At 38.9% G+C, this 26325-nt stretch overlaps 1 protein-coding gene across 2 annotated transcripts in view; it reads right to left on the bottom strand.

Annotated features, from left to right (window-relative positions):
- Positions 1 to 3153: 3153 nt before the first annotated feature.
- LOC124000345 (potassium/sodium hyperpolarization-activated cyclic nucleotide-gated channel 1) overlaps positions 3154 to 26325 on the bottom strand; it is a 219378-nt gene continuing 196206 nt past the window's right edge. The window contains exons 7-9 of one of the 2 annotated variants that reach the window (XR_006832577.1): positions 24386 to 24550; positions 6926 to 9260; positions 3154 to 6751 (exon numbers count right to left, since the gene is read on the bottom strand). Coding sequence is in view for 1 of the 2 variants with exons in the window: in XM_046306639.1 (XP_046162595.1) it covers positions 8167 to 9260; positions 24386 to 24550 (1259 nt within the window). In the remaining variant the exon portion in view is untranslated. Of the gene's footprint in view, positions 9261 to 24385; positions 24551 to 26325 lie in introns of both variants that reach the window. The other variant, XM_046306639.1, reaches the window with a different exon arrangement.

Below are 26325 nucleotides of genomic sequence, written 5' to 3'. Positions count from 1 at the left end.
TGAGGATTTTTTCCCATTCTTCCTTTTTGCTTAAATTAGTTGGGGAGCAGCTGTGAACAGCGATCTTCAAACCCCCGAGCTGACAAGGTACAAATCTGTCGTTCTGCCCCTGAACAGGCCGTCATTGAAAATAAGAATATGTTCTTAACTGACTTGCCTGGTTAAATAAAGGTAAAATTTTTCAAATATAAAAATTTGCACTCACTGTATATAGACTTTTTTCCCTACTGTATTATTGACTGTATGTGTTGTTTATTCCATGTGTCACTGCCGATCCACTTTTGTTCTGTCATCCTTTGTTCTTTGTTCGAGCCATCCTGGACTCGAGGAGTCAGGCTAGGGTTCTGCAGTACCTCGTGGAGTGGGAGGGGTACGGTCTGGAGGAGAGATGCTGGGTGCCGGTGGAGGACGTCCTGGCCCCTTCGTTGCTGCGGGATATCCACCGCCTCCATACAGACCGCCCTGCGCCCCGTCCTCCGGGTCGTCCCCGAGGTCTGTGTCGGCGCACTGCTGGAGCCGCGCGTCAAGGGGGGGTACTGTCACGACTTCCGCCGAGGTCGGTCCCTCTCCTTGTTCGGGCGACGTTGGTCGACGTCACCGGCTTTCCACCGATCTACTTTTCATTTTCCATTTGTTCTGTCTTTGTCTTATCACACCTGGCTTCACTCAACCAATTACTTGTTTATGATTTAACCCTCTGTTCCCCATGTTGTATTTGTGAGTGATTGTTATTTGTTACATGGATGATTGTCAGGCGCTGCACTTTTGTTTTAGGTCGTGTTTTTGGCACTTGTATGTGTTATGTGCTGTCGTTTGGGAACCGGTATTAAAGTGCGCCTGTTTATTACACTCTGCTCTCCTGCGACTTCGCCTCCCATATACACGCATTACAGTGTCAAATTGCTATGCTCCATCTTGGCCAGGTCGCAGTTGCAAATGAGAACTTGTTCTCAACTAGACTACCTGGTTAAATAAAGGTGAAATAAAACATGTAAAGAATGTTGAAGAACAGGGATAAGAAGTAGCCAAGGCTAGCTTTAGCTTTATGATATTATACATCAACTCAGACCTGACCTGTTATTGTCTTACAATACAGTTTATTTTGTTTTCTTCCCTTACAGGCCTGATCAAAATATATTATACTATAAGCAAATGTAGTGTTTTAAATTGAAACATCTTTAGTTCGTGTCAAATTTGAAAAAAATATGACGAATCATACCAAATGTTTGAATTGTTTAACAGCCCTAGTAAAAACACATGGTTAGTCTGTCATATCCATGTGCTTTAGGTCAAAGTACGTTACATTAAAGCCATGTACCACTACATTACATAATACACATTCAAGTATAAGGTCAACCAAATGATCACATAGCGTGACTTGATTTTCTGGGATTATCAACAATCATTTAGTTTGTAATTTACAAATGGAGCAACGTAACTACAACACAAATCAGTCTGCTGTGATTCCTCTGTGTGTGTGAGTGGGAAAGCTTTAAAGCAGGATGAATTTCATAAAGGTATTTGAAACCTCCAATTCTCCATTCCCTCACACTGCTATGCCATCCAGATCCAGCTGGCCTTTCAACCTTCTGAAGAATCTAATTACCACAAATGATAATAACTATGAATATTTAAAACATTTCAGAAGCTGTTCATTGTCTCTCTGATATTTATAGGCAACGGTGCCAGGAGCAGCATTAGTTACTTAACAAACCGATAATAAAACTGAACTAAATCCACTGTGTGTATACTATTACACACATTTAATGCAATTTGCATGTCTTAATTGAGGGCAGTGTTCCATTGAGAATGAAGGAGTAGATCAGCTGACTCGTACCTGACTTGAGAATAACCCCAGTAAGCTTATCTTTCAACTCGTAACCGGAAACCAGTTTCTTTTCTTCAACACAAGATAACTTACCATCTCGGCGCAGCGTTAACTATAAACAGACCATCCTTTCAGATTTCAAGAGTTATATTTACATACAAATGTATTCCTTATCTCATAAAATACATTAGTCTATATAGAATCATATTAAATATAGCCTCTATAATACATATTACAATCAATATAATCTAATATACTTAGACTCATGACAATATCATAGGATATCTGTCATCACCCGAGTATGAAGCTCTGTTTTCCTATAGAGTAGCACTGTTTCAGTGCACTTCCATTGTAGATGACTCACTACTTTGTCAAATATAGTAGCCTAAATATACAATATTGTAGTATATTGTATACTCAATATTGTTTATATCTCTGGAAAAAACTAATTTGATAGCTGTTAACCCTGCATGATGAATGTTTTGTTTACCAATAAAGTAGCAGTTATTTATATATTGTTTTTAACTAGCCAAGTCAGTTAAGAACAAATTCTTATTTTCAATGATGGTGTACCGGGGAACAGTGGGTTAACTGCCTTGTTCAGGGGCAGAACGACAGATTTGTACCTTGTCAGCTCAGGGGTTTGAACTTGCAACCTTCCGGTTACTAGTCCAACTCTAACCACTAGGCTACCCTGCCGCCCCAGTTACAGTACACCTCCAGGTACATGAGTCACTTCATGCATCCCAAATGACACCCTATTCAATATATAGTGTAATATATGATTAATGATATGTTTACCAATAAAGTAGCAGTAATAGCACACCTCCAGGTACACGAGTCACAATATATTGGTCCCCTGGTCTGTCCTCAGCCGAAGTGCATTGTCAGGTGGAGGGGAATCTGTCTTAATGTATGAATACTTTATAAGTGATAACTGTATTATGGGGTAACGAATGGAAAACCCCAGAGCCCCAGAAAAGCCATCACTCATCTCCACGGTAACTACTGACAGGCTCTATTCCTGATGCCCGTCCTCCTTCATTATATCGTCCCTCCATTCCTTCCTCCTACCACCCTCCTCTCTCTCAATCATTTATCCATCCACCACCACCTACCTCCTCCTCCATCCTCACTCTATCCAACCACCCCATTCTATCAGTCATCTCTCCCTCTTTAGTTGTATTAAATAGGAAGAGAGTGAAGTCACTGATGCGGTGACCTATGAGATGATTGATCGATTGAGATCATTGTCAAGATTATCTATCTATCTGTCTGTCTCTCTAGAAACATTCAGAAACAAAATTACACGTAAACTCAGCAGCTAAATGACAATATGTCTTTTATTTTCTACATGTTAAAGGTTTATTATTTACAAACAAAACAAAATTCAAACAGAAATCAAAATATTTTTTTTGACAAACACCATTTGTCTGCATATAGTTGTAAGAACTCTGTGTCAAGTAACCAACTAACTGTTCATTTTATACCAAGCTTGTTTTATTAACATGAATCTGTCAGTAGGGTTTAAGAGGAACGTACGTGTGGCTCGTAACTTACAGCATTATCTACACCATAATCTCTCCAAGATGAACATTATCGCACATTATCAGTTAACATATTACACCTGCACTGTCAAGGTTCAGAACCCAAATGTTCCGGGCCCGTATTCACAAAACAACCGTTTAGGAGTACTGATCTAAAATCAGTTTTTCCTTTTGTCCAAATAATCACATGAATTTATCCAAAAGGTTAAACTAATACTAGGTCAGCAGTCCTCCTCTGAGAGGCTTTGTGAATAAAGACCCTAGTTTCCTTTCTCTGGGCACTGGGCTTTGTTCATTTTAGCATTTTTATTTAAAAACCAAACAAAATTAAATGTACAAATATATGTGCTGGTTAATTGAGAGTTCTCCATACTGCTAAAACTGTAAGCTGATTCGTCCGTTCGTGTTGTACTACATACGTCATAATGCCCATTCCAGAATGCTAGATTGCTGTGGTCGGAATTAATTGTGAGAAAAAAAAGCACATAGCTGGGAAGCTTTCCCCTCCAAAGGCAAGTGTCAAAAACAGCACAAACCAACAGCGCTGCTATCCATCGGAACCGTGGAGTAGTTCCTATTCATGGGTTGCACATTTCGTCACAATGTTGTTTTGAACGTTCGTTTTAGGACTGATGCCCGACCGCGCGCTCTACTCAATGCATTGTCAATTGGCTCTGATGAAGATTTCATCAAATGTGCGTGACAGTGGCTTGAAAATACAATGACATTTGTAGAGGCAAATCATTTGCAGGTTTGTCATCATTGTCCAATTGGCTTCATTCATCCCCCTTTCTCTACCTTGTAACTATTCACCAGGTCATTGCTGTAAATCAACATTTGTTTTCAGTCAATTTACCTGGCAAAATAAGGACAAAATGTTGTCACCAGATTGACTTTAGATGCAGTATAACATTAGCTAGCTAGCTAAGATTGAGGGGAGACCAACGGATTTAAGATAGCTAAAGTTAGCTTTGCTAACTATTTTGGTCAATCTTTGCTAGCTAATGACAACATTGTCATCTGTCTAAAGTAAGTTTGACTACATTAATGATGATGGCAAAGCTGATTCCTACTAAACATTTGCTTACTTTAGTAACGTCTTTGTATTTCCCGGCCACTATAGTGTCATTTAGATGAAACAGTCATCAGCCCCGTTCAGAATGACTGGGCGGGCATCACTGTACTTTTGGGGCACCAGTATGGCTGTGGCATCTGTAAAACGTTCACAATGACAACGACGAGACGGAGGTGCAACCCATGAATACATTCACCATGGCAGGTCAGGATTAAGCAGTCTTGGAATAGAACATTTCTCCATGTTTAGAGAGTTCCAATCTAGATCATACATCTCCCTTTAAACCTTCTATTCACTTAAAATATCTGACTGAAGAGTCTGTATCGTATTTTTCTTTCATCAGAAAGTGCAATTCAAAACAAAGAAAATTACTTTGAATGTTTTGCTTTGGCCAGTTTCATTCCGCGCAACATTAACAATCAACAAAACATCAGTGGCTAGCTACACAGGAAGTTACAAAAGGTGCTTCAAATGTTTTACAATGTCTCGTCAACGTGTTAGTATCCTCTTAGTTCTGTAGAGACTGTACTAGTCATTACTGTAATTCCGAGAGTTCTATATCAGAATGAGAGAAACTTTTCATAGAAGTTCGCAATTCTCTTCAAAGATTCCAATTGTTAAACTGAGACATTTGGCCATCATCTTCATTGGTTACATCTTCCTCTCAAAAAAAAATATATATATTGAAACATAGAACACATATGATAAGTAATATATGTGTTGTATAGGTGCATATGCACATTATAGCTCCTCCCACTCAAAACAAACAAAAAAAGTATCGAACATGGCTACAGTTTTAGGCACAAATACTTAAGTGTCCTTTTGTGAAAATGTCAACGCTTTCGTTGCACACAAATAACGTCTAGACAGACAATGAACAAAACATAATCTCACAGGACATTTAACGTCAACCTTTTTTTTTATATAGTATCTTTTTAAGTATTTGTGAGAAGTGCATGCTTTTTATGAGACATATTTTTGGGGGGAGGTGGACTCTATCGGAAGAATGTTCACACACGTTCTGTATTGAAGTACTGCTCATCATTTTAGGTGTGTCTCTAAGGGTTGGGGGGGGCTTAGATACTCAGAACCGACTGATGGAGCATGTTTTCCGCCATGAAGATTGTGACTCTAAAACCATGAGAGGTGGTTGTCTGTGAGGAACATATCACACTAATTACTCACATGGTTACTATACACAATACATGGAGGGGGGAGTCTCTAGCAAACATACACATCAATTCATAAGCACGTCAAATAGTTTGCAACCACATGAGGGTAAGCTGTGTTAGAATGACTGACCTTAATGAATTATCTCAAAGTTTAGTCACATTTCTGGACCCCCCAGGACACTAAATAAATAAGCTTAAACATTGTAATTTTGTTGATATTGTTACAGTTACTATGATGGATTCAGACACACAAGAGACAGAAACCTTAATGCAACCCAGCATATGTTGCTCTCGCTCTGATTCACACACGGTGATTGTTTTTCAAATGGGGCCCAAACACTTGATTTATAACATGACCTACTCAAAAAGAGAGGTGTCTGGAAAAGGTCATGTCAGTCTTCTTCAACATTAACTTTGACTGGAAAATTCACACGTCAAGATTGCAAACCTACAGCGGATGGGCATATTGCAGAAAAAGACTGAATTCATACATTTTCTGTCGGTATGAAAACTTTCCTTTCCATTCCACTGCCACACTAGACGATCACATTATTTGAAAACATGATATGGAAGGTGAATCAATTAAATGAAATATGAAAAAGACATAAAAAATAAATAAAAACCAGAAAGCCTGACTAAAACATCCAAACAGGCCGTCCGTACCCCCGAAAATCAAAAGGTGTCTAAACTAACTGAAAGATTTGGAGTCGAGATGTGATAGATTCAACAACGATTCATATTTACAGTAATTCTAAAGTGTCACATTGTGTATGGGTAGTCAAACATACAAAAACTCTTTAATTGCTGTAAGGAATGGGTAGGTTTACTCACCCGGCACACCCACAGTAAGAAAAACACACTGTAAAAGGGTATTACTGTATTGTGTAGCGTGTGACTGAAATAAAATAAAGCATCTCTACAAATAACATGTTTGCAAAGGAGATGTACAATACAGGGGAGACGTGTTTGAAGTGTAAAATAACAGGTGTTACGGAGTCCATGCTACAAATGTGTTGAAAAGTGTTGAAACCTCCGCGTTAAATGTGTTGAAAAGTGTTGAAACCTCCGCGTTAAATGTGTTGAAAAGTGTTGAAACCTCCGCGTTAAATGTGTTGAAAAGTGTTGAAACCTCAGTGTTAAATGTGTTGAAAAGTGTTGAAACCTCCGCGTTAAATGTGTTGAAAAGTGTTGAAATCTCAGTGTTAAAAGTGTTAAATGTGTTGAAAAGTGTTGAAACCTCCGCGTTAAATGTGTTGAAAAGTGTTGAAACCTCCGCGTTAAATGTGTTGAAAAGTGTTGAAACCTCAGCGTTAAAAAAAAATATTTAATCCCTCAATCGCTTCTCTTTTGCTTGCTAGATGGTTAAAATGAAGAAAGAAACCAGGACTATGCAGACTAATGAAGATTCTCAGTTTGACAGGCATTTCTCAGTGTCAAGTAGTGCTTGCTATTGCGTTAAGGTTTTCTTATCTCTAATGAATATACGCATTGTTGTCACTTATTAACTTTTTTTCTCACATACAGAAGATGATGAAGATATCAAGGTTCCTGAAAGAAGTAAGACATTGTTATGATTGAGAATGCACCACACAGTATCTGTAAATACTAGATCTACAAAACTATTTACAACACACATATAGATAATCTTTATATCACAGTCTATTGCATAATGGTGATAATCTTTAGTTTATAAATATTATAAATGTACACATAGTTTTGTTAAGCAACATTACATAACGTCTATCACTGTCTGAAATTAGGACTAAAAACAGCATCATCCATTCTTCGCTCACATCATCCTCCTACAAACAAAAAAAGAGCATCACTTCTATTTACATCATTTTGGACCCATAACACTGTCGTGGTGTTCACCGACCACTGTGTGAGGACACTGTGGCTCAAGAGGATGTATTGCTGAGAGCAATGGAACACCTAGCTATTGTACCTGTGTTGATTGCTAAGATTAAGGTCCCACAAGTTCTGCCATTAGATTTATGTTTGAGTGTGTGCTTCTTCTTTTTTTTTTGACAGTTTCAAGGTTCGCTTGCGTCAGTTATTCCACAGTGGTGACAAAGCTGCGTAATGTGAGAAGATATTTTACTTCCTCTTCTCGCAGGTACAAAAAAAAAAGTCAAAAAGTCATCTGTCAGGATTCATCACGATGCATTCCAGTTTACAAAAACAGAAAATAACAAACAACCCCCCCCTCTCTCCATACATTTGATATCTATATTTATATTTTTTGGAAAGGAAGACTCATGTTTATATACTAGAGCTTTTAAATAGTCTTTGCCAAATATTCTAGTTGGATTTACACACATATATATATATATATATTTATTTAATATACATTCTTAAATGTAGGGAGAAATGTGTCTAAAATATAATACAAGGGCAGTCTGTACAGGAATTCCTTTCGGCTAATTTTTTTTTCTGAAGAAAATTTTTGAGAAAACAAAAAAATACTCAAGTTCATCTTTATCTTTTTTGTATCTCCATTTAAAAATTAAATAAAACAGAAGTTTAAAAAAAAGAAAAATGGGATCATAAATTTGATGCGAACCGCATCTTATCTTGCTCGGTCTCTGTACTGCTTAAGGTAGAATCTCTTCTAGAATCTCTCCTAGAACCAGTGGAATCCCTGTGCTGGGCTGCAGAGGACACCGCTCGCACTGGAGGCAACGCTCCTGATGACATCTGGCGGAACAGGTTGACCCTCTGGGGCACTGTGGTGCGGAGACCGCTCTGTATACCCATACCCTGGACCGCAGCCACCGGCGGGGCAATGGAGGCCAGGGAGTCCCCGGACGCTGCAGGGTGCGCTCGGGGCCCCAGGGACGTGTCGTGGGGCAGGGAGGGCTGGGAGGCAGAGAGGTGGCGCACGTCTCGACTCAGGCTTCCCGACTGGAGAGCATGACTGGCCTTGTGGAGGCTGTCACTCCTCTGAGGTGACGGGACTTGTTGCTGCTGTTGTGGTTGTTGTGTTGCTGAGGAGGCCGCAGCTCCTCCTGGTTGCTGTGGCTGTGGTAGTGGTTGCTGCGGTGGTAGGGCAGTAGGCAGCGGCTGCTGGATAAGGGAGAGCTGGGAGGCGGTGGGCGAGCCGTACTGGAAGCTGCGGCCCGCCAGCCCAGGGGTCTGCACGGGTGGACTGCACACCGCCGTGGTGAAGGATACCGGGGACATGATGGACCCTTGCTGATGGAGAGAGAGGGGAGTCTGGGGGACGGGCGAGGATGAGTTCAGGTTGCCGTGGATGACGCTGGGGACGGGATAGACACCCTGCGCCGAGGCTGGCAGGATGCGGGCAGTGGCTGCGGTGGAGGGGGCGATGACGGCCGAAGCACTGTAGGTCAAAGAGGTGGCTGACTGCTGAAACTGGTTGTTGCCCAGGGCAGTGGTGTAGGGCGGCTGAGCCGGCGAGTTAATGATGGAGTTTCCAGATATTGGGGTGGTGTTCATCCCTGTGACCGACATCCCTGTGACCGACATCCCTGTGACCGACTGCTTGCGGTCCACCATCATCACCATCTCCCTGTCCTGACGGATTATCTGCTTCAGTATTTCGTTCTCCTGCGTGTTGAACACCCCAGCGTTCAGATCCTTCTGGAACTTCTGCAGGAGCAGGCTGTTCTTCTTCCCTGTTAGGAGGAGATCAGTCAGAGGTTAGGTTGACTTAGGCCGTGATAGACATGGTAGCATATTGACACACCGCAGGGTGGATGTTATGGTGTGGGTTGTTATGGGGTAACAGTGAGTAGAAATGAGAGTGACTATGGTATGAGTATGAGGACATCTGAGTGAGAATTCTGTATTACCAAACTACTGTACATAGTTGATACCTAGTACATTGAGTTTTAAGATACTAAGAGGTAGTAGGTGAAAGGTAATATATTCATATAGATATATATTAGTATTAAGATTTAACAAACAGTACCAGTCAAAGGTTTAGACACACCTACTCATTCAAGGGTTTTTCTTTATTTGTACTATTTTTTACATTGTAGAATACTAGTGAAAACATCAAAACTTTGAAATAACTCATATGGAATCATGTTGTAACCATAAAAAAGGGTTAAACAAATAAAAATATATGGTATATTTGAGATTCTTCAAAGTAGCCACCCTTTGCCTTGATGACAGCTTTGCACATTCTTGGCATTCTCTCAACCAGCTTCATGAGGTAGTCACCTGGAATGCATTTCAATTAACAGGTGTACCTTGTTAAAAGTTAATTTGTGAAATGTCTTTCCTTAATGCATTTGAGACAATCAGTTGTGTTGTGACAAAGTAGGGTTGGTATACTAAAGAACTTTGAAAGTTTCTTCAAGTGCAGTCGCAAACACCATCAAGCGCTATGATGAAACTGGCTCTCATGAGGACCGCCACAGGAAAGGAAGACCCAGAGTTACCTTTCCTGCAGAGGATAAGTTCAATAGAGAAGCTGCACCTCAGATTGCAGCCCAAATACATTTTTCACAGATTTGAGGTTTTTGGTTCAAAACGATGTGTCTTCGTGAGACGCTGAGTAGGTGAACGGATGATCGCCGCACGTGTGCTTCCCACCGTGAAGCATGGAGGAGGAGGTGTGATTGTGTGGGGGTGTCTTGCTGGTGACACTCAGTGACTTATTTAGAATTCAAGGCACACAACCAGCATGACTACCAAAGCATTCTTCAGCGATACGGCATCCCATCTGGTTTGCTCTTAGTGGGACTATCATTGGAAAGCATTTCTCATGAAGCTGGTAAAGAGAATGCTAAGAGTGTGCAAAGATGTTATCAAGGCAAAGGGTGGCTACTTTAAAGAATCTAAAATCAAAAATATATTTTGGTTTGTTTAACACTTTTGTGGTTACTACATGATTCCATATGTGTTATTTAATAGTTTCGATGTCTTCACTATGATTCTACAATGTAGAAAATAGTAAAAATAAAGAAAAGCCCTTGAATGAGTAGGTGTGTCCAAACTTTTGACTGGTACTGTGCATTTGGAAAGTCTTCAGACCCCTTGACTTTTTCCACATTTTGTTATGTTTTGTTGAATTGTTTTCTTCCCTCATCAATCTACACACAATATCCCATAATGACAAAGCAAAAACAGGATTTTAGACATTTTTGCAAATGTATTAAATATTAAAAACGGAAATATCACATTTACATAGAACCTTTACTCAGTACTTTGTTGAAGAACCTTTGGCAGTGATAACAGCCTCGAGTCTTCTTGGGTATGATGTCACAAGCTTGGCAAACCTGTAATTGGGGAGTTTCTCCCATTCAAGTCCGGGCTCTGGCTGAGCAGCTCAAAGACATTCAGAAGTCTCTCCTGCATTGTCTTAGTTGTGTGCTTAGGGTCGTTGTCCTGTTGAAAGGTGAACCTTCACCCTAGTTTGAAGTCCTGAGCGCTCTGGAGCAGATTTTCATCAAGGATCTCTCTGTACTTTGCTCCGTTCATCTTTCCCTCGATCCTGACTAGTGTCCCAGTCCCTGCCGCTGAAAAACATCCCCACAGCATGATGCTGTCACCACCATGCTTCACCGTAGGGATGGTGCCAGGTTTCCTTTAGATGTGACGCTTGGCATACAGGCCAAAGAGTTCAATCTTGGTTTCATCAGACCAGAGAATCTTGTTTCTCATGGTCTGAGAGTCCTTTAGGTGCCTTTTGGCAAACTCCAAGTGGGCTGTCATGGGCCTTTTACTGAGGAGTGGCTTCCGTCTGGCCACTCTACCATAAAGGCCTGATTGGTTGAGTGCTGCAGAGATGGTTGTCCTTCTGGCAGGTTCTCCCATCTCCACAGAGGAACTCTGGAGCTCTGTCAGAGTGACCATCGGGTTCTTGGTCACCTCCGTGACCAAGGCCCTTCTCTTGCGATTGATCAGTTTGGCCGGGCGTCCAGCTGATGATGGAGGCCACTGTGTTCTCCACTGTGTTCTTCTGTAGCATCTTCAATGCTTCAGAAATATTTTGGTACTCTTCCCCAGATCTGTGCCCCGACACAATCCTGTCTCTTAGCTCTACAGACAATTCCTTCGACATCATGGCTTGGTTTTTGCTCTGACATGCATTGTAAACTGTGAGACCTTAAAAAGACAGGTGTGTGCCTTTCCAAATCATGTCCAATCAACTGAATTTACCACAAGTGGACTCCAATCAAGTTGTATAAACATCTCAAGGATGATCAATGGAAACAGGATGCACCTGAGCTCAATTTAGAGTCTCATAGCAAAGGGTCTGAATACTTACGTAAATAAGGTATTTCAGGTTTTTTATGTTTTATACGTCATTATTATTATAAATTTTTTTTAAATACCTGTTTTCTCTTTTGTCATTATGGGCTATTGTGTATAGATTGATGAAGGGAAACAATGATTGAATCAATTTTAGAATAAGGCTGTAATGTAACAAAATATGTGAAAAGTCTAGGGGGTCTGAAGACTTTCCCAATGGACTGTACGCGTGTATGAAAATATCCTCAAATAAAAGGTGACATTTTGTACTGCTGCATCATACAAAACATTTGATCTCACATCCAAAATGCTGGAGTATAGAGCCAAATGAAAAGTTTTAGCTTCTCTGTCAAAATCAATACTCAGGGGAGTGTTCCTACCCAAGAATAAAGTGGATTAGATTCTAATAATTTTCACAAATACAATTATATAATATAATTCTAAAACACATTGAGTTCACGTCTTGGCTATACATTCAGTAGGACAACAGTTAGCTATGCACTACCAAATACACACTGGAAGGATTCAACCACCACTATTACAAATATTTCAACACAGTCCTTTAAAACTATAGGTCCCAACTACTAAACCATATTTCTTTAATGGCAGTTCAGTTTAGTGACATGAAGTTACCGCAATAAAAATAAAATTGCAACTCATAATCGTCAGTGTTTATTAATTTCGTCTTGTTTTTTAAATATATATTTTTTTACATTCAAAAGCTTTTTTATGTTTGACTAATTCATTTCTTTAGTATGTTCATTTAAAAAGAATGGAATAGCTCTAGTCCTCCTGCCTGCTGGCTATGAATGAAGAGAGGTGTAAAGATTTATTTCTAGGATGTATTTGTTTTGGAGTGTTGACCTTTTCCTCACCATTGCTGAGAAACTCTCTTGGTTAGTAAGGGTGACAGATTAAGATTCTGGAACTGCTGGTAGCTTTAACAAAGGCTCATCAATCTTTTAAACAGAGATGTTTTATTTTCCTCTGTGTACTGCTAATGGTGCTAAGGCCTTACAACCTTCACTATTCAAGGATGCAGACATTTTATACTGGCAGGTATGTCTATAACACTGGACTTCTTCGCTGATAGAGAGCACATCATAAAGCACATATCTGCAGGTTAGGCAGAAGTATAGTTGGTATATATCTGCAGGTTAAGCAGATGTATAGTTGGTACATAGTACCATGTTAAATAGATATGTATTTGGTACATAGTACCATGTTAAGCAGATGTATAGTTGGTACATAGTACCAGGTTAAATAGATATGTATTTGGTACATAGTACCATGTTAAGCAGATGTATAGTTGGTACATAGTACCAGGTTAAGCAGATGTATAGTTGGTACATAGTACCAGGTTAAATACATATGTATTTGGTACATAGTACCAGGTTAAATATATATGTATTTGGTACATAGTACCATGTTAAGCAGATGTACAATTGGTACATAGTGCCATGTTAAATATATATATATGTATTTGGTACATAGTACCAGGTTAAGCAGATGTATAGTTGGTACATAGTACCAGGTTAAGCAGATGTATAGTTGGTACATAGTACCAGGTTAAATACATATGTATTTGGTACATAGTACCAGGTTAAATAGATGTGTATTTGGTACATAGTACCATGTTAAGCAGATGTACAATTGGTACATAGTGCCATGTTAAATATATATATGTATTTGGTACATAGTACCAGGTTAAGCAGATGTATAGTTGGTACATAGTACCATGTTAAATAGATATGTATAGTTGGTACATAGTACCATGTTAAATATATATGTATTTGGTACATAGTACCATGTTAAGCAGATGTATAGTTGGTACATAGTACCAGGTTAAGCAGATGTATAGTTGGTACAGGAACTTTTCAAAGCAGCTATTTAGAAGAAGAACAAATGTTGCGTTAAAATACAGTAATTCACATATTGAAAATTAAAGGCGGATTTGAACAGTTTTCCCCTTTTCAGGGAACATTTTGACTAATGCTTTATTTTGGTATTCCGTTTAATCTAAAGTAAGCCTTTTCGAAATGTCATCCTTTACAGAATACAGTGCTAGTGGCATTTTCATTACGCCCATATTCTGTACTCTCTGTTGACACATGGCCAGCTGTACAGACGGCCGGGTCACCGGCGGGGCAGAGACAAACTGCTTGTGGCAGGCAGACGTATCCATAAGGACAGGATGTTAACATTCGTAGCTTTGTGTGAAAGAGAAGAAAGGGTCAAGGGGATCAATAGATTCCTTCGTGAAGGTAAGTGTTGGCTAGACGTGTCCATCCCTAGGGTCAAAAGGAAACCTATTCCCTTCATAGTGCACTTCCCATAGGGCTCTGGTCAAAAGTTTTGTAGGTAATAAGGCACCATTTTGGGACGTAGCCCAACTCTCTGTTATGCCACACATAATGCCTCACCATCCAGCACAAAGCAATGACCTCCAGGGCCAGCCCTGGGATGAGCATTGGCAGGTGGATCAGGCGTGATTGATTCTGTCCTTAGACTGGGTAAGCTTTGTGTGAGAGACGATGAGTCCCTTATCAGTCATTCCAAGGAAGCCGATCAGTCATTGGCTTGGCCGTGATTCTCTTGGATGTGGACCAATGACAGCGCTGAACACTAGGGAAGTGGCTAGACGCTAACGCTAACACCAGACACTGACTGCAGGGGTATACCATAGACTTACATGACGTCAGTATACATTGCTGAACAGAATGCTTCACGATTAAACTCTGGATGGGGAGGAGCACAACACAGACATGTTATTGTTGAAACACGAGGTCATGGGATGGAGGAGTGCCCTTGTAAGTCACGTACAGTATATTTACAGTCCAGTAACAGTCAAATCTCACACAGCTCAGTAAATGCTTTGACTTTGATCAAATGGAAGCTGAGGTCTGTGGAGATAATGTATTGGTGCATAAATAGAGTGATATTATGCAGTAAGACAAATAGGTTTAACCACTACCGTTAAACTGAGGGAATTGGACATGGAAATGACTAGAAACGTGGACTGCACTGACAGTGGAGGGATACAGTGAAAACCTTGAGCCACAAGAACACACTTGTTTTCCCAATGGGTTTCCTGTTCTTAAGTGTATTAATTAGAGGTCATCAGGTGTGTTTTAAACATGTTGATTTACAGTAGATCTACTGTTTAAACACGGCTTAAAACCTTCAACTTTGAATACCCATATTTGTGTTACATTTTCTCTTTCTCAACGTACTTAGCGTCTTTTTAGATGTAACTTCCCAGTTAATATTGAAATGAATAGGTGTTGTTTATTAAAGATGACCCTTCATTGTCTGTATACATGAACCGTACTGAAATGTCACGAACCAAACTGAAATGTGGCAATTTCAGTGGCTATTTCAGTGGCTATTTCAGTAGCTATTTCAGTGGCTATTTCAGTGGCTATTTCAGTGGCTATTTCAGTAGCTATTTCAGTGGCTATTTCAGTGGCTATTTCACAAAGCATTTTGTATTGTGCTGTATTGAACTAATGGTATGGTGACAAACTGGTTGAATAATGTTTTTTTCACTTAATTTCAATAACAAAAAAACATTGATGATGTTGACTCAACGTGAAAAACGAATTGGATTTGCAAAACGTCATTAACAAAACGGAATTTCATTTTTTTTTTCACCCAACTTATAACTTCAATGACATTGGATTAAAACAATATATTTAAAAAACATAAAAATTGAATTCACGTTAGTTGACAACTCAATCAAATGTAAATCAAAAGTAGACATTAAAACGACATCTGTGCCAAGTAGGAACTGTCAATCCTGGATGTGAGGGCCCAAGGGGAAATAAACACCACACCAATTAAGACGCGAACAGTTTAAAACTAAACTGAAACAAAAGGCGGTTAACAAAATTAAGAAGAATCAGAAGGTTACAAAACATTAACGCTGGTTCAGTTGGTCCTTCTGTAGCTCAGTTGGTAGAGCATGGCGCTTGTAACGCCAGGGTAGTGGGTCCGATCCCCGGGACCACCCATACGTAGAATGTATGCAGACATGACTGTAAGTCGCTTTGGATAAAAGCGTCTGCTAAATGGCATATATATAAATGGTATATATTATATATATTATTATATTACATATATTAACAAAGGAAAGAAACACAATGATCTTGTTATCTCTGTGTGGTGTCAAACTTGTAACTACTTTTGAACATAACAATTAAAACCCAGAAACCTTTGCTGGTAGCTGATATCAAGAAAACAAACTTCAGTTGTTTCAAATAAGCATAGAAACATTCTTGTTGCATCCCATTTGAAAAGCTACTTATCCCCTGAGTGCCGCTATACTGATGAGATGTGTAGAGAAATAGTACACTAAACTAAGCCTATAGATTAATGCTCATGAACTTTATTTAGACTGTGGCTCTTAATCAATTAGGAGATTAATGATTACTGACCATAAGGCTCGTTAAATGTATACTCTAGGCTTTCACACATTTGATTGGTTATCTAACCGACTAGTCCGTGCAGGTAAATCCCTGCCCATGGTAATTACTGAGAAGGGACGTAACAGAACAGTGAGGCGTTTACGGAGCAGTACACAGAGCTGAAAAACCTCACCAGGTGGCTGCTTGGTGTGACGTCAGCCCAAACTCTAAAAATAGGAAAAGCATAAAGCTGCTTAGGTTTTCTCTCATGTCACTCTGACCTTTGTACTAAAACAAAGACTACGATCAGCTCAACAAATACACTGTAGTCATTTTCTCAATTATTCTATTATTTTTTTTTCAAAAAAAGAAAAAAGGCTCCATCACAAAATTCACAATTCATGTCAAACTGGAATCAACTTGAACTAATAATTCTGAAATAATGAAAAACATTTTTTTTGAAACAGATGAAAATGTATTCCTAGACTCAGCATATCGGTTTAGTTGCATTGATAGAATTCAAGTACTGTCCAAAATGACGACAGAAACAATATGGCATGTAAACATTCAATCAATATTCCTTTGTTTTAGTTTACCTCTGTCAAATGACTACTTAGAACATTTACCTGTATGTTGACAACAAAGATTATGTTAAACCTACTGTGGGGGAAACCTTCGTCTAACTTTAGGTTTCTTTTCAATGGAGAAAGAAGGAATTCACCTTGGGAATGAATGTAACACTGTGAGTTCATGTTCTGGAAAATGTATTTGAGAACAAATTAATTTTAGTGCGTCTGGTTCATTTCCTCTGGCTGTGCGAATATTGAAATTGGAATAAAAGGGTTTACCTGCTGCCTATTCGTCGGCCAGGACACTCTTGAAAACGAGATGTGCTCATCTCAAGAGGGACTCCTGGTCAAATCATTGTTTTTTTTAGATAGAGATACAATCAATTGTGCAACATGTTATTTGTTCAAATGCATGGTTCTTCTTTTCTTTAAAGAACCAACCAGACAAGCACTTGCAGTCCAAGTCCATATATAAACGAGACATCCAGCACTGATCATGACATTGTATTTTCCCTTGTATGAGACAAAACCCCCCTTTTTTAAAAAAAAGTCCAAATGAACAAATTCATTTCATAACACTTACTGATTTAGGAGAAGTGTATTTTTGAACAGCCGGCAGCCAGCTCTTGTATTGAAACGGAATATGATGTGACACATTGATTGGTTGTTTCCAAAAGCCAACCTTATTCTCTAGTGAAAAGGGCAAATGTAATTCACGACCACCACAGAGGTCAAAAGGGCAAATGTAAATCACGACCACCACAGAGGTCAAAAGGGCATACGTTTCAGAGGGTAGTGTAGACAGAATCTACAGGGCAATGGAACTGATGTACAGTACTATAGCCAGTTTGTCAAAGCTATGAGAGGATTCATTCACATTTCCAGAAGAAGGTACATTCAGCGCTATGACAACGAACCATGTTTACCTAATAGACTATTAATTTGCTCTGATTGGTCTATCCCAACCATGTTTTATCGATTGATTAATTAACTTGCCTGTCACAATAGTATTGCAATGTTGAGTCAACACAAGGGGTGCAAAGCAATTCAATGTCAACATGCTTGAGACACAAACAAAGATACCCACTTAAACTCAATAAACCAACAAAGAAGAAACAAACCAAAATACCAACACAAACTCAATAAAACAACAAAGAAGAAACAAACCAAAATACCAACACAAACTCAATAAACCAACAAAGAAGAAACAAACCAAAATACCAACACAAACTCAATAAACCAACATACCAACTCAAACTCAATAAACCAACATACCAACTCAAACTCAATAAACCAACACACCAACTCAAACTCAATAAATCAACATACCAACTCAAACTCAATAAACCAACAAAGAAGAAAGAAACCAACATACCAACTCAAACTCAATAAACCAACATACCAACTCAAACTCAATAAACCAACAAAGAAGAAAGAAACCAACATACCAACTCAAACTCAATAAACCAACATACCAACTCAAACTCAATAAACCAAAATACCAACACAAACTCAATAAACCAACATACCAACTCAAACTCAATAAACCAAAATACCAACACAAACTCAATAAACCAACATACCAACTCAAACTCAATAAACCAACATACCAACTCAAACTCAATAAACCAACATACCAACTCAAACTCAATAAACCAACATACCAACTCAAACTCAATAAACCAACATACCAACTCAAACTCAATAAACCAACAAAACTCAAACTCAATAAACCAACATACCAACTCAAACTCAATAAACCAACAAAGAAGAAAGAAACCAACATACCAACTCAAACTCAATAAACCAACAAAAACTCAAACAAACAAACATACCAACTCAAACTCAATAAACCAACAAAAAGAAAGAAACCAACATACCAACTCAAACTCAATAAACCAACAAAGAAGAAAGAAACCAACATACCAACTCAAACTCAATAAACCAACAAAGAAGAAAGAAACCAACATACCAACTCAAACTCAATATACCAACAAAAAGAAACAAACAAACATACCAAATCAAACTCAATAAACCAACAAAAAGAAAGAAACCAACATACCAACTCAAACTCAATAAACCAACAAAGAAGAAAGAAACCAACATACCAACTCAAACTCAATATACCAACAAAAAGAAACAAACAAACATACCAAATCAAACTCAATAAACCAACAAAAAGAAACAAACAAACATACCAACTCAAACTCAATAAACCAACAAAGAAGAAAGAAACCAACATACCAACTCAAACTCAATAAACCAACAAAAAGAAACAAACAAACATACCAACTCAAACTCAATAAACCAACAAAGAAGAAAGAAACCAACATACCAACTCAAACTCAATAAACCAACAAAAAGAAACAAACAAACATACCAAATCAAACTCAATAAACCAACAAAAAGAAACAAACAAACATACCAAATCAAACTCAATAAACCAACAAAAAGAAAGAAACCAACATACCAACTCAAACTCAATAAACCAACAAAGAAGAAAGAAACCAACATACCAACTCAAACTCAATAAACCAACAAAAAGAAACAAACAAACATACCAAATCAAACTCAATAAACCAACAAAAAGAAAGAAACCAACATACCAACTCAAACTCAATAAACCAACAAAGAAGAAAGAAACCAACATACCAACTCAAACTCAATAAACCAACATACCAACTCAAACTCAATAAACCAACATACCAACTCAAACTCAATAAACCAACATACGAACTCAAACTCAATAAACCAACAAAGAAGAAAGAAACCAACATACCAACTCAAACTCAATAAACCAACAAAGAAGAAAGAAACCAACATACCAACTCAAACTCAATAAACCAACAAAGAAGAAAGAAACCAACATACCAACTCAAACTCAATAAACCAACAAAGAAGAAAGAAACCAACATACCAACTCAAACTCAATAAACCAACAAAGAAACCAACATACAACATACCAAATCAAACTCAATAAACCAACAAAAAGAAACAAACAAACATATCAAATCAAACTCAATAAACCAACAAAAAAAAAAAAACCAACATACCAAATCAAACTCAATAAACCAACAAAAAGAAACAAACAAACATACCAAATCAAACTCAATAAACCAACAAAAAGAAAGAAACCAACATACCAACTCAAACTCAATAAACCAACAAAGAAGAAAGAAACCAACATACCAACTCAAACTCAATAAACCAACAAAGAAGAAAGAAACCAACATACCAACTCAAACTCAATAAACCAACAAAGAAGAAAGAAACCAACATACCAACTCAAACTCAATAAACCAACAAAGAAGAAAGAAACCAACATACCAACTCAAACTCAATAAACCAACAAAGAAGAAAGAAACCAACATACCAACTCAAACTCAATAAACCAACAAAAAGAAAGAAACCAACATACCAACTCAAACTCAATAAACCAACAAAGAAGAAAGAAACCAACATACCAACTCAAACTCAATAAACCAACAAAGAAGAAAGAAACCAACATACCAACTCAAACTCAATAAACCAACAAAGAAGAAAGAAACCAACATACCAACTCAAACTCAATAAACCAACAAAAAGAAAGAAACAAACATACCAACTCAAACTCAATAAACCAACAAAGAAGAAACAAACAAACAGGAAATTAATACAGACCACAAGCTTAATCCAGGTTTGAGACAACATTTGCACACTATCGTTCTGCAAATTCAACTTGTTTTTATAAAAATCTTCTCACAGTATCTGTTATATTTAAAAGACACTGGGTACCTGTACACAAAAAAACTCCCATCATATCGCCCCTTTTTGGTAATAGTTGTTGATAATGTGCCTGAGCAAAATGGAAGTTAAAGATAGAATTCACAATAACTTTCTGCTATTATATATCAAATGTTTGGCCATGCAATTCAAACAAATATCCCAGAGTTCCAGTTGAATACCCTCACCATGCTTTATGCATGTGATGACAAATATCCCCAACCACTCCTATCCAATTCCTATATTCCTACGGTAATGATCCATGACTCTTTAATGCTTTACGCTCATAGTTTCAAACTACCGGTCATTTGAATAACATTAGAATATTTGTTGATTTAATGTCATAATTGTAATGTTAACTTTAACATGCCATAAAGCATGTTTAGTAAATAATCTTAAGATTTATACTATACTATTTATATCTAGTCTTTATATCTATTCTTTTACAGAGGGTTGGAGTCCTTTCAATTATGTGTGATTTATTTTAAAAATGTATAATTTGAATTTAATATTTGAAACAGCTAATGTTTCTTTTAAATAAACTCCTTATAAGTTATTTTAAGTTATATGTTTCTCATTGGTTCAAACCAGGTGGGCCAAGTCTGGCTAAAATCCATCAAGAAAGTGGACATTTTAAAGCAGAAAGTAATTGAGGAGAGGGCTAGGGATTAAATGGTGGCAAAAATAATGTGTACATTATAAAAGTAGACCTCACATGGAGAAACAAACAATTCTGACATCCCTACTAAGCTCACTTCAAAATTAAGCATATCTATGCAGAAACCAAAAGTTGAGAAAAATAATATAGCTGATTTCTAAAACGTTGCATACGACATCAGTTAGTTAACTTCGAACTTCTGTCAAAATGTGAGACCTGACAAAAAGGCACTTGTAACGTAATAAATATATCTTACCAAGCCACCTGCTGTATTCTGTCCTTTAATAAAGATAAAAGATTATAGACTTTTCATGGAAACAGAATGGCCGTCTTAGGACAAAGAGTACATACAGTACACACAATATGAAAAGGGTGGTTTCTCAATACGGATGCATTACCTATATGCATTACTAGTGCAATATTCTACAAGCATTAGATGCTATATGCTTTCTTCTCCTTATGAGTGTGTGGCCATGATGAAATGTGAATTTTATAGGCAACCTCTCCAGATAACTATCAGACAATATTTGTAGCATCAAAGCAGCCAATTGAGGAGAAACAGTTCAACCAGATTATATCAGAATATTTCCCAAATATTAATTATAGTACAAATCTAGTACATTATGAGCATAATTATTTAAAAGGGAGAAGTTATTTAGGAAAAACAGCATAAAAAAGATGCCCTGGTTGCATTACATACATGTGCCCCTTTTTTCAGTCATTAAAATAATTATGTTTCTATCTGATTAATTGATTATCTTTCTTTATGACTTTAGTTAAATTGCCACTAATAATGGCAAAGTTTGTCTATGTTTCTCTAACAAATGAAAGGAACATGGCTTGGCAGGAACCAGAGTGAGAGGTGAAGGAACTGGCCGTGTACAGTAGCTAGGGTTACAACATTTAGTAGATTCCACAAATTTCAGAGTTTTCCAGAAATCCAGGTTGGAGGATTCTCATATCTCCTGATTATTCCCTCCTGATTCCAGGAATATCCCATCCGAGATTTCTGCAAAGCTGGGGAATTTTGGGAAAGTTGCCAGACGCTAAAGGGAGTCATATAATGTCTACAAGCCGTGCCTGTCAAGCCTGGTCAGACCTGGTCAAACCTGGTCAAGCCTGGTTAACTTTGAGGCCTCTGGCTCCCTGCCCTCCCTCCCTGGTGTCACATGCCCAGCTCAGGGCCCCTGTTTGGGGGCCAGGCCAGTCTATGGCTGCTCTGGCTGGGCTGGTCCTTGGGACGGGGTCGGGGTGCTGCTCATACCCAGGTGTGCAGGTGAATGGAGACGGAGGCACATGCAGATGAATTATAGCTTCCATCCACTCGCCAGAAGGGGTTCCAGTTGGGGGTCAACACCAAACCAAAGAAGGGATGGAACTGACACCCTCCTGGACAGACAGATCTGACACCCTCCAGGACAGACAGATCTGACACCCTCCTGGACAGACATATCTGACACCCTCCTGGACAGACATATCTGACACCCTCCTGGACAGACAGATCTGACACCCTCCAGGACAGACAGATCAGACACCCTCCTCCAGGACAGACAGATCTGACACCCTCCTGGACAGACAGATCTGACACCCTCCTGGACAGACAGATCTGTAGTGCTGAGCGATTCACCAAAATATTTTGTTGTTGGATATTAAACAACGAATTGACCGACCTTGGTTCAATTACTTGAATTCCATTTAGTTTTTTTTTTGTGAGCCCAATCATTCACAAGATAAATCTGAAAAATCAAGTCAAGAATTATGTGGACTGCTGGGCTGAAGGGGTGTAGTTTTCATTAAGCAAATATACAACCTTGTTCAGCGCAGAAACTTGGTATTAACTACAATGACCATAATCCATTGTGCCAGTTTTCTCCGGCTCATAGACAAATCAGCGAGGAAGATAGTGAACGAAGCGAGAGGTTTCATTCTCGCCAAAATCTGTCCAAATTAACACAATGCTTTTCTATGGACTTATTTTGGACCTAAGCTTGTCGCCTGCCTTCCCATCTTTGGGACACCAACTCCTATTGTTAGGGTGGAGACACGAGCATCTCGTCATTAAATACGGATACACTTTTACACCTGCTACGTTAGATACACACAGATCACATAGACTCCATGAGGGAGGAATGTTCACAACACAACGACGGGAGAGAGGGACCGAGACAGTTCGCGAAAGTATACCTTACTATTTTGAAGAACTAGAACAAGTATGTTGTCGGACAGCTCTGCAGCATACCGAGGCAGGCTAGCTAAATAGGATGACTATAGAAAGTATAGTATGGGGAGCACATAACATTAGATGGTCTGGCTGGCTGCTACTGTCGGAGCAGAGATGAGATGATGACTTTAAGGAATGAAAAATAATAAAGTCATCAAATAAAAACGAACTAATAAAAACACAACTGAAATAATTTACTAGTTTATAGTGATTTATTTTGATTTCTACCCAACGTGGACCTGACTGAGATAATGGAATATTTTCAATGTTTTGGCAATTGAATGTTCACTATTTTTGTCTTTGGAATTTCCATGAAAAAATGTCTAAAATCAATGTAATGTCATTATTTCATAATGCATTTAATGCAAAAAATAAATAAATCGAAATTTAAAATTGTCATAATTTTTTTATAATCTAACCGAAACCGAACAGACCTGAAAAAGCACTAATCGCTCAGCAATTACAGATCTCACATCCTTCCAGACAGACAGATCTCACATCCTCCCAGACAGACAGATCTGACACTCTCCCAGACAGACAGACCTCACACCCTCCTGGACAGACAGATCTGACACCATCTCGGATTGACAGCGACATGCACTGCCTTCCATTTATTAATAACATAAAACTATCAACGTTACAAATGTAAACAATTATTGTAAAGATATGTTATCAATGTAAAACATTTTATAAAATTAAGTTAACTTGATGGAAAGAGAGAAGGAAAGAGCATACAGGCCATGCATCACCATGGCAGGCAGACAGACAGAAATACAGACAGACAGACCATCAGACACGATGCGGTGAAGGAGGGCAAACACTATGAAGACAGTCACATACACATGGCACGGCACAGGCAGGCCATGACAGTGCACCAATCCCCACAGTAGAGTAGCAACACAAGGCATGGTCACGGTCTTACCGATGCGGTCCAGGCGGTCGATGGCTACGGTCTCGAACGCGCGGCGCATCATAGGGTACTCTTCCAACACCTCGTTGAAGTGATCCACAGAGAGGGAGAAGAGACGGCAGTAGGTGTCAGCGCGAACGCTCGCCGTGCGTCTCCCCTTCGTCAGCAGACAGATCTCTGCAGAAACAATAAAACAGAAAAGGCACAATCAGACTCTGGCTTTGTGATGTCACTGAAATAATGCCTTATTTATTTATTTTTGGTCATGACAGAAGTTACACATTTCCACACACTTTCAAAAGGTCTCCAGTTTTACTTTGCGGGGAGACCGTGGGTCGGGTATCCTATATTTATCTCATTACTACTGGGTGTGAGTACACTCTTTCTAAGCACTTTCGGTTTCGGTCTCTATGCTGTCTAAGGCCTGATGGCCAAAATGCGTACATCCATTGTCAGTAATACATTATTTACGAGTGTTGCAGATCTTTGACAGACACACAGGTAATGGAGGGAAGCAATGGAGTGAAAAATTACAGCCTTAACGAAGATCAGCTCAAACCCAATCTGAGGTGAAGAACCTCCAACATGGGACAAATGACCATATAAATGAAGACTGAAGTCCAAGGTACAGCTGGTTCTAATACACACAGCCTTCATCACTGCATTATCACTAGAGCAGTGACAATTCATCACGTTGTCACTTTGAGCTAATGATTCTGAAATGTCAGTGTATGTCCAGGCCCGGGCTGCTGCTGCTGCTACTGCTGCTGTCTAGCATAGGCGCGTGTACAGTACAGAGAGTCAACTGTATAGACACAGTGATTCAAATCTAACACAGAGAACGGCCCCTGTGAACTTGGATTGTCTTTTGAAGATGATTTATTTTTTGAGCCGACGTCCTGACATCTCGACGATCATATTGCCTTTTAAAGTCTATCACCGTGCACACGTATAGATAACCTGTGTTGGATAGACTCCCAGCCTGTATGTATCAAGTGTAGTTCCTATACTTCAGCTTCATATTAAAGTGGTAGACGACCCTCTACTTGATGCCTTGTCCCTGGCCCTTATCTCAGACCTTCAGATGGTATGTATAATATGTTAGCCACTGGGACATTATGTGCTACTTCTGTAATTACTGGACTCTGCCCTTGGACATGTTACCTCTCAAATTAGACGCAACTCTTGGATCTAATTCAGTCAACGTAAAGATTTCCCCCTGCTGCAAGATTAACCCTGCTACAAACTACTGTGGGGTCAACCATCCTAATAGACCTATCAGAAAGACAGCCCCTGAGAACGTAAACCCATCTTGTGCCCAGTGGCTAGCTGATGCTAGTTTATGAAAGCATTCATATTTATTGCTAGCGTGTAGACAAACATGTCCCAAATACAGCAATATCTTCTTCAAAACAATAAGTCATATAAGTCACAGTGAAAGGGACATGAATTCTTGGACGTTTGTTTGAGGACAATGCCCTTGACATTCACAGCCTAGATGTCTACTGTGAAAAGCGTTAGCTGCTATAGAGCTGCCTGCCATAGCCTGCAGGATGTGAAAACAGGACTCCCAAACTGTGAGTGTGAACAAGGTGTTAGTGCTGTTATAATAGAAAAAGCTCCTCATAAGTGCGATCTCTGTTGGCACAGAGAGAATCCATGTGGTGCTATGAACAGAGGCTTCAACACTGAGCATCCTATTCGCTATATAGTGCCTCTTAGGGCTCTGATCAAAAGTAGTGCACTATATAGGAAATAGGATGCCATTTGGGACACAAAACCATACCCCCTCAGTCTCTATAATCGCTTCACACTAAAAATAATGAGCTAGCTTAAAGAAATACACTCAACAGAGAGAGAGAGCAAAGAGAGAGACAGCAGAGAGAGAGAGCAAAGAGAGAGACAGCAGAGAGAGAGCAGAGAGAGAGAGCAAAGAGAGAGATGGCAGAGAG

This window comes from Oncorhynchus gorbuscha, linkage group LG16, assembly GCF_021184085.1.
Source record: "Oncorhynchus gorbuscha isolate QuinsamMale2020 ecotype Even-year linkage group LG16, OgorEven_v1.0, whole genome shotgun sequence".
Lineage (NCBI taxonomy): Eukaryota > Metazoa > Chordata > Actinopteri > Salmoniformes > Salmonidae > Oncorhynchus > Oncorhynchus gorbuscha.
Note: the sequence above shows the minus strand (reverse complement) of the source record. Positions and strands in the feature narration are given on the sequence as shown.